The sequence below is a fragment of the Macaca mulatta genome, chromosome 2 (assembly GCF_049350105.2).
Source record: "Macaca mulatta isolate MMU2019108-1 chromosome 2, T2T-MMU8v2.0, whole genome shotgun sequence".
Classification (NCBI taxonomy): Eukaryota; Metazoa; Chordata; class Mammalia; order Primates; family Cercopithecidae; genus Macaca; species Macaca mulatta.
Window position 1 is genome coordinate 174,302,060 of NC_133407.1, and position 12,938 is coordinate 174,314,997.

The following is a 12,938-nucleotide window of genomic DNA, read 5'->3' on the forward strand; positions in this document are numbered from 1 at the left end:
TCTATACACAAACCTTAACTAGTAAGTCATACTGGTGGTTATCAAAGGCTGTAGTAAAGAATTGTTAAATCAAAGCCCTAATATCTCCCAGATGACCTCAACTCACCTGGTTTCCTCTTTGCCACCTTGGGGGTTGCCCAGTCCACAACCTGCACTTCCTTCTCCATTCCTAGGCTCCGTTTAGTTACTTTCTCTGTCCGTGGATTTCTAGCCTGTGAGCAGATTACTAACACCATTTGGATTAAAGATGGTCTCTTATTTATCATTTTAGGACAAGCGAAAAAAATACAACAAAGTAAACCAAAGAACGAAGGAGACTTTGGACCCTGACAAGGGAGGGTTTCAGTCGCACAGCCACTGCTTCCTTCACTTCACATCTCTTGACAACCTGACAGGGAACATTGATCTGAGGAAGGATTTTTCAAATTATTTTAAGGAGAAAAACTTGAACTTCTTTGGGAGTCAGTAGGTTAGGGGTTCACTTACTGTGCTATTGGAAAAGTTACCAATAAAATTTTATACCAAACTTTAGTCATATATAAAATGGGGAACAATAATGACTGAGTTTTAAACCCTCAATTTGAGATATAAAAAAATACTTGGGCTGGGAGTGGTGGCTCACGCCTGTAATCCCAACACTTTGGGAGGACAAGGCTGGAGAATCACTTGAGGGCAGGAGTTCGAGACCAGCCTGGTCAAAATAGCGAGATCCCCACCCACACCCAACTTGCCCTCTACAAAATAAATAAATAACAAATATTCTATAGACTTTAAGAGCTACTATTATTAGTTCGTTGGCAGATGAAATGATGCTGGGTATTAGTACAGAGAAACCTGGAATTTTAGTTGAGTGAGTAACTTAGGAAATGGAATGTATTTGGTACGAGAAAATAGCTTTCTTCAAGCCGCCAGTCTGGTCCCTGAAGTCTACTGTTTACACAAGTCCCATTATTAAATCCCTTCACACATCCTGCTCAAGTCTCTGGCCACATTTTTTTTTTCTCTCTCTGTAGAATCGTTCTGAAGGAGTCCTGAATCTCCCAAAGTCTCCGGAACCATACTTTGGATAATTACATTTAAAGTGCACAGAAAAGGGCCAGGAATGGTATTAGTAATTCAACCCAGACAAAGGTCACCCCATGAATAAGAAAGAATGCAATTTTAGCATTTACAAATTGTGGGGGAGGGAACAGACGGGGAGAAGAAAATAAGAGGTGAGGAGGGGAGAAAAAGGGTCTTCGGGCGGCAGGAAGTGGGAGGAGACTTTGCAAACAGCAATCTTAGGGCTGGGGCCATTTTGGAAGCATTTGCGAGGCTCCGCTTCTACAAGTATGGAGAAGGCAAAAGGCAAGGAGGTCAGTACAGTTTTAGTGGATTTGTTTTCTGTCTTCGTCTTCGTGTTTCTGTCTTCCCTGGGCACTCTTGATTTTTCTATTGAGGAGAAAAGAATGCGCCTTCGAATTTTCTCCTCTTGACTTTTTTTTTTTTTTTTTTAAGAGTAAAGCCCAAGAACATGATTGCAGCCTGGTATATTGGAGTGAGGAGACAAGAAATGAGGTTTTCTAGGGTTAGTTGAGGAGGTTGAGGGTGTCAAAAGATAGGGGGAAAGAAAGAGGCCGGGCGCGGTGGCTCACGCCTGTAATCCCAGCACTTTGGGCGGCCGAGGCGGACGGATCACCTGAGGTCGGGAGTTCGAGACCAGCCTGACCACCATGGAGAAACCCCGTCTCTACTAAAAATACAAAATTAGCTGGGTGTGGTGGCGCACACCTGTAATCCCAGCTACTCGGGAGGCTGAAGCAGGAGAATCGCTTGAACCCGGGAGGCGGAGGTTGTGGTTTGCCGAGAAGGCGCCATTGCACCCCCAGCTTGGGCAACAAGAGCGAAACTCCATCCCAAAAGAAAAAGTTAAAAAATCAGGCTTTCAGGTTAGTTTTGGAACAGGGTCTCTCACTTTGTCTCCCGGGCTGGAGTGCAGTGGCACCATCACTGCTCACTGCAACCTCGACCTCCCAGGCTCAAGCGATCCTCCCACCTCGGCCTTCCAAAGTGCTGCTGGGACCACAGGCGCGCGCTGCTGCTGCCCGCCGGTTTTTCTGTTTTGAAGAGGTGCTTTGTCCTGTCAGAAAGAATTAACCGAATATCGGGGCTAGAGGGAAATGGTAACAGGAGAAAAGGGTGGTAGGAAGAAGTAATTGAGATTATTATTTTTTTTAATGAATCGAGTTTCACTCTGTCGCCCAGGCTGGAGTGCAGTAGCCGATCTCGGCTCACTGCAGCCTCTGCCTCCCGGTTCAAGCGATTCTCCTGACTCAGCCTGGGACTGCAGGCGCGCACCACCACGCCCAGGTAGTTTTGGTATTTTTGGTAGTGATTGAGTTTCGATATGTTGACCAGGCTGGTCTCGAACTCCTGACCTCCATTAGCCCACCTCGGCCTCCCCAAAGTGCTGGGATTACAGGTTTGAGCCACGGAGCCCAGCCTTGATATTTAAATTTTAATTTATATCTAACGTACTCTTAATCTGTGTGTCTTTATGTTACCTCTGATCCTCAGCTTCTGTGTCTGAGAAGTAAATTGTTGCCAGATTGCTATGAGAATTAAATGAATGAAAATAAGGAAGGCCAAGACCAGGCACAGTGGCACATGCCTGTAATCCCAGCACTTTGGGAGGCCGAGGTGGGCGGATCACTTGAGGCCAGGAGTTTGAGACCAGCCTGGCCAGCATGGTGAAACCACGAAAACCAGCTGGGCGTCATGGCGAGCGCCAGTAATTCCAGCTAGTCGGGAGGCTGAGGCAGAGAACTGCTTGAACCCGGGAGGTGGAGGTTGCAGTGAGCTGAGATTGTGCCACTGCGCTCCAGCCTGGACGACAGAGCGAGACTCCTCTCAAATAAAAAGAATATAGGGAGCCCTTGGGCGCTGTGGCTCACGCCTTTAATCCCAACACCTCATCTCTACGAAACATTAGCCAGGCGTGGTGGTACCTGTAGTCCCAGCTACTCAGGAGACTGAGGCAAAGGATCACTTGAGGAGGTAGAGATTGGAGTGAGTTACCGTCCTGCCACTGCATTCCAGCCTGGGTGAAAGAGCAAGCCCTTTTCTTTAATAAATGATTTATTTTTTTTGATACGGAGTCTCGCTCTGTCGCCCAGGCTGGAGTGCAGTGGCTGGATCTCAGCTCACTGAAAGCTCCGCCTCCCGGGTTCACGCCATTCTCCTGCCTCAGCCTCTCGAGTAGCTGGGACTACAGGCGTCCGCCACCTCGCCCGGCTAGTTTTTTTGTATTTTTTTAAGTAGAGACGGGGTTTCACCGTGTTAGCCAGGATGGTCTCGATCTCCTGACCTCGTGATCCGCCCGTCTCGGCCTCCCAAAGTGCTGGGATTACAAGCTTGAGCCACCGCGCCCGGCTAATAAATAAATATTTTTTAAAAAAGAATGAAAATAAGGAACATATCAAAGCGAATGCCTGGTATGAGACAGGGGATCAATATATCTTACTGTCTCTGGATTAAACAACTTTTCTCCACTCCCACTTTGCTTCCTTTGATTCAATTAACCAATATTTATGAGTGCCTATGATGAAAAGGAAAGAAATGCTATCCTCATGGAGCTTATAGTCAAGAGGAGTGTCAATCATTAATCAAATCACACAAACAAATTTAATTGCAATTAACAAGTAGTAGAAATGAGACAGTATGTAGTAGATTTGTCTGAAAGGACTAGAAGGGGTTCCCAGGTTAAATAACACTTAAAAGAGGAAGATTTTTAAGGTATAAGATTTTGAAGTGTAAATAGAAGTAGGGTGGAGGTTGGGGCTGAGGAATGTGTAACAACTTTGGAAAGGAAAGGAAAGGAATTACGCGGCTGGAGCTTGGGTAGGGAGAGCAGTGTGAAATAGAAGGTAAGAGTCTGGTAGGTAATGTTAAAGACAATTATTTTTATGCTGAGAGCAATAAACCACTGAAAGGATGTGTCACTCTGCCAACAGTGTTAGAAAATAATTTATTTGGAAGGGGTCAAGAATGAAGGATTGGGGGAAAAAAATTCTTCAGGTGAGAGATGATGGAATACAGTAGGTGAGTTAAGGGCCTTTCTTTTTTTTTTTTTTTTTTTGAGACAGTCTCATTCTGTCACCCAGGTTGGAGTGCAGCGATGCAGCCTCTACCTACCTCCCTGGCTCAAGTGATTCTCCTACCTCAGTCTCTTGAGTAGCTCGGGCTACAGGCATGTACCACCATGCTCAGCTAATCTTGTTTCCTTTTTGTAGAGGCAAGGTTTCACTTGTTGTTGCTCAGGCTGGTATCCAACTACTGGACTCAAGCGATCCTCTTGCCTTGTCCTCCTAAAGCACTTGGATTACAGGCGTGAGCCACAACGCCTGGCCTGCATGACAGTGTGTATTAAGATGATACCCAGAGGAGAATCCACACTGCCAGTGGAGTCCAGTGACTGCCTTGGTGCCTTAGAAGTGAGTTATCTTGAGGCAGGTAGTGTATGTGTGGTTTGGACACTGGAGGAATGACTGACCAGCTCCTCTGTTCCCAGTAGACCTCCACAGAGAAGTCGAGGGAAGAGGATCAGCAAACTTCTAATCAACCAAACATGATTGCTTTGCCAGGAACATCAGCAAAGGGAACCAAAGAAAAAAAGTCTGTCAAAGGCAATAAAGGTAAGAGGTCTTCAAATCCTCAAATTCCACTTTCTCAGGTCTTAGAAGCCAGAGGAATTTTTCTGAAGAAGAAAAGCCAGGGAAGAAATTTCCGTCATATATTTTGCAAATCCTACAGTTCATGGGAGTCTAGCTTAAACTGCACCTTCCTGAAGCATCTTTTGGTCACCATTGCCCTAACCGATCCCTTCCTATCTTCAGACTTCCACAGCATATTTGGTTCTGTTGATCATTTTTTCCTTCACTTGCTACTTGGAGTTAAGAATTTCAATGTGCAATGATTTGGGAACAGACAGCTGTAAATTTGAAGACCCATTCTTGAAACCGGACTACCTATTCTAAAAATAAGTTTGAACAATATCTACCTTTATTCGGGTGTGGGAATGGAGTGTTAAAATTTACATAGAATAATTAAGTGAAGTACTTACACTATGCCTAAGAAGTAATGGCCGGGCGCGGTGGCTCAAGCCTGTAATCCCAGCACTTTGGGAGGCCGAGACGGGCGGATCACGAGGTCAGGAGATCGAGACCATCCTGGCTAACACAGTGAAACCCCGTCTCTACTAAAAAATACAAAAAAAAAAAAACTAGCCGGGCGAGGTGGCGGGCAACTGTAGTCCCAGCTACTCGGGAGGCTGAGGCAGGAGAATGGCGTAAACCCGGGAGGCGGAGCTTGCAATGGGCCGAGATCCGGCCACTGCGCTCCAGCCTGGGCGACAGAGCAAGACTCTGTCTCAAAAAAAAAAAAAAAAAAAGAAGTAATATGTACACAGTAAACCCTACTAACTCTAAGTGTCATTACAGGCTGTGTCTTTTTTTTTGAGACACCAAGACAGGGTGTTGGTCTGTCATCCAGGCTAGAGTGTGGTGGCACCATCTCAGTTCCCTGCAACCTCTGCCTCCCTGGTTCAAGCGATTGTCCTGTCTTAGCCTCCCAAGTTAGCTAGGATTGCAGGCGTGTGCCACCATGCCTGGCTGATTTTTGTATTTTTAGTAGAGACGGGATTTTACCATATTGGCCAGGCTGGTTGTGAACTCTTGGCCTCAAGTGACCCATCTGCCTTGGCCTCCTAAAGTGCTGGGATTACAGGTGTAAGCCACCAGACCCAGCCTTAGACATTTTTTTGGCATGATCCTGGCCCACTAAAACCTCTGCCTCCCGGATTCAAACAGTTATCCAGCCTCAGCCTCCCAAGTAACTGAGATTACAGGCATGTGCCATCATGCCCAGCGAATTTTTTTTTTTTTTTTAGTAGAGACAGCATTTCACCATGTTGGCCATGCTGGTCTCAAACTCCTGACCTCAGGTTATCCCCCCACCTCGGCCTCCCAAAGTGCTGGGATTACAGTGTGAGCCACTGTGCCTAGCCAAATATCTTTACTGAATGAAGACAAGGTATGTGAGGTGCAGAAGCAGGATGAACAGAAACACAGCTCAGCTAAGGAAGCATACCTGCTATGAAACCAGAGTGCTGCCCTGACTAGGGTGGGCTGGCAGAATTAGGAATATTAGTGGTTGCCTGTGTAGTATTGTCAGGTGTTGAGTTTGCTCTGTGTGTAGAGGACACCACTGAGTATGATCTCAAGTCTAAGACAGCGGTAATTCCCCTCGGGTGGAAGTGCCATCTCTGGTGCCACCACCTGGGTTCTGTGGATTAAGGGGTTCACAAAGGTATGATCTCAAGTCTAAGACAGTGATAATTCCCCTGGGATGGAAGTGGCATCTCCGGTGCCACCACCTGGGTTCTGTGGACTAAAGGGTTCACAAAGGAGCACGTGTACCTGAGTAGTGGGGAGATTGAGGAATAAAACTGGGATTTAGAAGTGGTAAGTCCTAGGTTTGAGAGGGATTGAACTATTAATAACTAAAACTGATTTTAGGCCGGGCGCGGTGGCTTAGGCCTGTAATCCTAGCACTTTGGGAGGCCTAGGTGGGCAGATCACAAGTTCAGGAGTTCGAGACCAGCTTGGCCAACATGGTGAAACTTCACCTCCACTAAAAATAGAAAAAAAATTAGCCGGGCGTGGTGGTGGGCATCTGTAATCCCAGCTTCTCAGGAGGCTGAGGCAGGAGAATCGCTTGAACCCAGGAGGCGGAGGTTACAGGGAGCCAAGATTGCGCCACTGCGCTCCAGCCGGGCGACAAAGCAAGACTCTCAGAAAAAAAAAAAAAAACAGTGATTTTACTTTTGAAATTCTGAAAAGGTACACAAAGTTAATTACTACTAATTTGATTCCATTCTCCTTCAGTGCTCTGTCCTAAGAAGAAGGCAGAGTGCAGTGACAACCCCAGACCTCAGAGGAAGATACCAATCCCTCCATTACCCTCTAAACTGCCACCTGTTAATCTGATTCACCGGGACATTCTGCGGGCCTGGTGCCAACAATTGAAGCTGAGCTCCAAAGGCCAGGTGAGGGCCTAGGCTGGGGATGGTACTGCTGGGAGGAAGGGTAGGAACCTTACTTGCCTTACTAACTCAGTTTTCTGTTGTCTTAGAAATTGGATGCATATAAGCGCCTGTGTGCCTTTGCCTACCCAAATCAAAAGGTAACTTTTTAAAGGATGTACGTTTCAGTGCTTATCCTAATTACCTATTGTAGCCTCAAAAGTGAGTAAAGGAGCTGTCTTAGCCTCCGCTTGTCCCTCCACCCCTAGTTCTAAGAAAGAACAGTATTTTCCATGCCTGCTTTCCTTTTTTTTTTTTTGAGATGGAGTCTCACACTGTCACCCAGACTGGAGTGCTGTGGCACCATCTCAGCTCACTGCAACCTCCACCTCCCGAATTCAAGCAATTCTCCTGCCTCAGCCTCCTAAGTAGCTGAGATTACAAGCACCCGCCACCACGCCCAGCTAATTTTTTGTATTTTTAGTAGAGGTGGGGTTTCACTATTTTGGTCAGGCTGGTCTTGAACTCCTGACCTCGTGGTCTGCCCACCTCGGCCTCCCAAGGTGCTGGGATTACAGGTGTGAGCCACCGTGCCTGGCCTTCCATCCCTACTTCTCACCAAGTCTGCAAAGAATAATAAAAATGAGGCAGCCCAGCCTGGCCAACATGGTGAAATCCTGTCTCTACTAAAAATACAAAAATTAGCCAGGTGTGGTGGTGCATGTGTGTAATCCCAGCTATTCAGGAGGCTGAGGCAGTAGAATTGCTTGAAACCAGGAGGCAGAGGTTGCCGTGAGCTGAGATGCACCATTGCACTCCAGCCTGGGCACAAGAGTGAAACGCTGTCTCAAAAATAAAAAGAGGCAGCACTTAAATTTTTTTAATTGACAAAAATTGTATATTTTTATCATGTACAGCACATGGCTTTGAAATACGTATACATTGTGGAATGGCTAACTCAAGCTAATTAATACATACATCACTTTACATACTATATTATTATTATTATTATTATAATTATTGAGACAGAATTTCGCTCCATGCATCCGCTGCCTCCTGGATTCAGATGATTCTCCCGCCTTAGCCTCCCGAGTAGCTGAGATTACAGGTATGCGCCACCACACCTGGCTAATTTGGATTTTTAATAGAGACGGCATTTCTCCATGTTGGTCAGGCTGGTCTCAAACTCCCGACCTCAGGTGATCTGCCCACCTCAGCCTCCCAAAGTGCTGGGATTACAGGCGTGAGCCCCACCGTGCCCAGGTTTTCTTTCTTTCTTTTTTTTTTTTTTTTAAGACAAAGTTTCGCTCTTGTTGCTCAGGCTGGAGTGCAGTGCGCAATCTCAGCTCACTGCAACCTCCACCTCCTGGGTTCAAGCGATTCTCCTGCCTCAGCCTCCAGAGTAGCTGGGATTACAGCACCTGCCACCACGCCTGGCTGATGTTTGTATTTTTAGTAGAGACAGGGTTTCACCATGTTGGCCAGGCTGGTCTAGAACTCCTGACCTCGTGATCCGCTCACCTCGGTCTCCCAAAGTGCTGGGATTACAGGCGTGAGCCACTGTGCCCGGCCAGCAATTTTCTTTCTTTCTTTTTTTTTTAAAGACAGAGTCTCCCTCTGTCACCTAGGCTGGAGTGCAGGCTCACTGCAACTTCCGCCTCCCTGGTTCAAGTGATACCCCAGTCTCAGCCCCCTGAGTAGCTGGGATTGCAGGCATGAACCACCACGCCTGGATAATTTTTGTATTTTTAGTAGAGATGCGGTTTCACCACGTTGGCCAGGGCTGTTCTTGAACTCCTGACCTCAAGTGTTTCACCAACCTTGGCCTCCCAAAGTGCTGGGATTACAGACCTGAGCCATGTGCAGCCAACTGTGCAATTTTCAAGAAGACAGTACATTGTAATTAACTATGTATAGTTACCAAGTTGTACAGTGGATCTCTTGAACCTAGACCTCCTGTCTAAGTGAAACTTTGCATTTGATCAAGAACTTCTTAACTCTGAGGCCATTTATTTTTGTTAGAATTTTAATCTTTATTTTTATCTTTATTATCTAACCCTTTCTGTAGGATTTTCCTAGCACAGCAAAAGAGGCCAAAATCCGGAAATCATTGAAAAAAAAATTAAAGGTGGAAAAAGGGGAAACGTCCCTGCAAAGTTCTGAGACACATCCTCCTGAAGTGGCCCTTCCCCCTGCGGAGGGGCCGCCTGCCCTGGAAGATTCCACTGCTCTCCTTGAGGGAGTTAATACAGTTGTGGTGACAACTTCTGCCCCAGAGGCTTTGCTGGCCTCCTGGGCGAGAATTTCGGCCAGGGCGAGGACGCCAGAGGCAGTGGAATCTCCACAAGAGGCCTGTGGTAAGCCCAACACGAAGAGCTTATTCTGGTCCAGTGGGGAAATAAGCTTAGTAGAGATTAATGCCTGATATATTTTTAGGGTATATCAAAATGCCTTTGAGGGCCGGCGATTCCTGGACCCTGCCCACAGAGTTTCTAATTCAGGTCTAGGACAGGACCTGAGCATTTGCATTTCTTTCTTTTTTTTTTTGAGTCAGAGTTTCGTTCTTGTTGCCCAGGCTAGAGTGCAGTGGTGCGATCTTGGCTCACCACAACCTCAACCTCCCGGGTTCCAGCAATTCGCCTGCTTCAGCCTTCCTGAGTAGCTGGGATTACAGGCAGGCGCAACCATGCCCGGCTAATTTTGTATTTTTAGTAGAGACGGGTTTTCTCCATGTTGGTCAGGCTGGTCTCAAACTCCTGACCTCAGATGATCCGCCTGCCTCGGCCTCCCAGAATGCTGGGATTACAGGTGTGAGCCACTGCACCCAGCGAGAGTTTGCATTTCTCAGTTTTCCGGGCAGCAGTAAGGATGCTGGTCTGGGGACCACAGTTTGAGAACCACTGCTTTAAATGATTGATGGCATCAGAAGAGGATAGCAGTTTGGTTTTCTTTCTTTCCCCTTTAAGCAATTTAAAAGTAAGATCTAAAATTAATTGCCTGCAGCTGAGCCCCAGAATGGCATTAATAAGTTATTTAAAATATTTCCCAGTGTTTTCATTGTAAAATGGGCGATACCTAGCTTATATGTTGTAAGAATTACAGAAAATACAACAAAAGAAGACAATAAACTGTTTAGCACAATCCAATGTGTGTTCAGAGCTGGGGCCCCTGAGCTTGTTTCATGAAGCCCTTTCCAGACACTCTGGGTTAGTCTTTCTACCATCTGCCCACCTACAACTATACTACTTCCAACTAGATTTATTTATTTGTTTGTTTGTTTGTTTATTTGAGACGGAGTCTTGCTCTGTCGCCCAGGCTGTAGTACAGTGGTGTGATCATGGCTCACTGCGAGCTCCGCCTCCCAGGTTCACGCCATTCTCCTGCCTCATTCTCCCAAGTAGCTGGGACTACAGGCGCCCGCCGCCACGCCCGGCTAATTTGTATTTTTAGTAGAGACGGGGTTTCACAGTGTTAGCCAGGATGGTCTCGATATCCTGACCTCATGATCCGCCCGCCTTGGCCTCCCAAACTGCTGGGATTACAGGCATGAGCCACCGTGCCCCGCCTAGATTTTTAAGTTTTAACAGGAACTGTCTTGTATGCTTTTCTAAAGGAGAACAGAATAGAGAAGAGGTTAAGTTAGGATTTCAGGGTTCACGTCTTGGAGTTGGTCAATCAAGGGTGATGGGCCATAATGCAGCCTTACATCGGTATGTCATCCTGGTGTGTGGGTGCCTGTCTCTCTCCTTCGCCAGGTGTCAGGTGGTGTGTGGTCCATGGGAAAAGTCTCCCTGCAGACACAGATGGTTGGGTTCACCTGCAGTTTCATGCTGGTCAAGCCTGGGTTCCAGAAAAGCAAGAAGGGAGAGTGAGTGCACTCTTCTTGCTTCCTGCCTCCAATTTTCCACCCCCGCATCTTGAAGACAATATGTTGTGCCCCAAATGTGTTCACAGGTAATTACCTGATGCTTTTCTACAAACTAAAAGTGGGTGCTGGATTTTCAATTGCAGAAAGTCAAGATACACATTAATCTTATATAGCCATGTATTTCAAGCTCAAATTGTCAGTAAAGAGTTTCAAGAAAATCATTACTCAGTTAAGTTTATCCCCAGGAAACAGAAAGCATTTCTGTGTCAGGGTTTAACGCTTCTACCTGGAGACACAGAATTCTGGGAGCAACAAACATTGTATAATTACTATATTCAAAGTGTATGCCCTACACAGAAATAATGACTAGTAGAAAAGCTCTTCCTTTAAGTAGCCTACAGTCTAAACAGGGATGGTGCACATACAAACACCTGGAATAACGTGAATATCAAAGAAGAGATTCCTTAAGTTAAGGGAAGAATTGACTAGATCGGTAATTTCTCAGCCAGGGAAACATAGCAAGACCATCTCCCACAGGAGGAAGTGTGTGAATGTGTGATTGGCTTTTCCTTTGGGATATCCTGCTTTTTGCTGTATTTTGATAATCTCTCTATGCCAAGCAAGTTGAATAGAAGTGAGGAGGTCACTTTGGGTAGTCCTTTAATGACATACTTGGGTTTTTGGGAAAGTGATGCAAAGAGCCCCTCCAAGGTCTCTTGTCCATGGTTCGCACAAGTCGGGGAACATATTTCAGAGGCATGCTAACTTGGCTAATGATCTTCATTCTCGAATGACAGCGTCATAGGCTTGTTACCTATGATCCTAAAGTTGTAAGGGCAATTTCAACAGCATTCCAGCAACGGGTTTCTTGGCTATTTTTGATATTTCTTGATTCTTAACTTTTTGAAAACAAACATTTTATTTGCTTTATAGGAACAAGGTCTTAATAAAAAGCCTCCAATGGGAATAGAATATCAGGAAAAAGGCCACATCTATGGTAATTAATGGCAGAAAGTCTGGAGAGTCGGATTCCGCGGGGCTGCTGACAGGTGAACTCTGGTTCTCTGCACACCTGTTTATGGACCATGCAGACTGGTGGGGTGGCAGATGTTAGCCTAAGAGCCCTAGCAGTGCCTGTTGCTTTGTGAGTGGAGATAGAGACTCTCAGATTTAAAAACGGAAAAACATTTCGCAAATTACCATAAATTGTAGCTAATATATAGAAAAACTCATTCGTACTACTTTTCTAAAATAGACATGACTTCAGCAGCAGCTCTGTTTTGTTTTGTCTTTTGAGACAGTGTCTCACTCTGTTGCCCAGGCTGGAGTGCACTTGTTCAATCTCAGTTCAGTGCAATCTCTGCCTCCTGAGTTCAAGTGATTCTCCTGCCTCAGCCTCCTGAGTAGCTGGGATTACAGGCACCAGCCACCACACCCAGCTTTTTTTTTTTTTTTTTTTTTTTTAAGTAGAGATGGGGTTTCCCTATGTTGGCCAGGTTAGTCTCGAACTCCTGGACTCAAGTGATCACCCGCCTCGGCCTTCCAAAATACTGGGATTATGGGCATGAGCCACTGTGCCTGATCTTCAACAGGTCTTTTAAGTGAGAAGTTCTTCAGCTGAGCATTGTGAAGGAGTTGAGTAAAACTCAACTGGCTCTTGTGCTCAATTTTCTTTTCCTCTGAACACTGACTACTTTAGGAGCTGCTTCATTCCAATTGCAATTTCATAAAACATAAAGTATTTTAAGGCAAATAAAGGCTGTTAATTCTCTCCTTCCCTCAAACACATGATTTTTAATATTCGAAACAATATTTTTCAAAGTTCTCTTAACCTGAGATTTCTGTGGTTTGACTCCAGGATCAAAACACAAGGACTTTGTATTATTTCACTTATAATTGTTTTGTATATTTCTGGTGTTAAAAATGTTTAAGGTTGCTTTCCACTCATAAATACATAATATGTTGAACTTAAAATGTGTTTATTAACCGATTCTCCATAAATAAAAATAA

General features: G+C 45.6%; 1 protein-coding gene across 1 annotated transcript; it reads left to right on the forward strand.

Annotated features, from left to right (window-relative positions):
• The first annotated feature begins 1,208 nt into the window (after positions 1–1,208).
• On the forward strand, positions 1,209–12,205 carry DPPA4 (developmental pluripotency associated 4). Its single transcript, XM_028844630.2, has 7 exons — positions 1,209–1,355; positions 4,553–4,673; positions 6,924–7,084; positions 7,171–7,221; positions 9,129–9,417; positions 10,816–11,014; positions 11,862–12,205. The coding sequence occupies exons 1-7, from the start codon at positions 1,332–1,334 to the stop codon at positions 11,896–11,898; spliced, it is 882 nt and encodes a 293-aa protein (XP_028700463.1). The 5' UTR covers positions 1,209–1,331; the 3' UTR covers positions 11,899–12,205.
• The last annotated feature ends 733 nt before the right edge of the window (positions 12,206–12,938 follow it).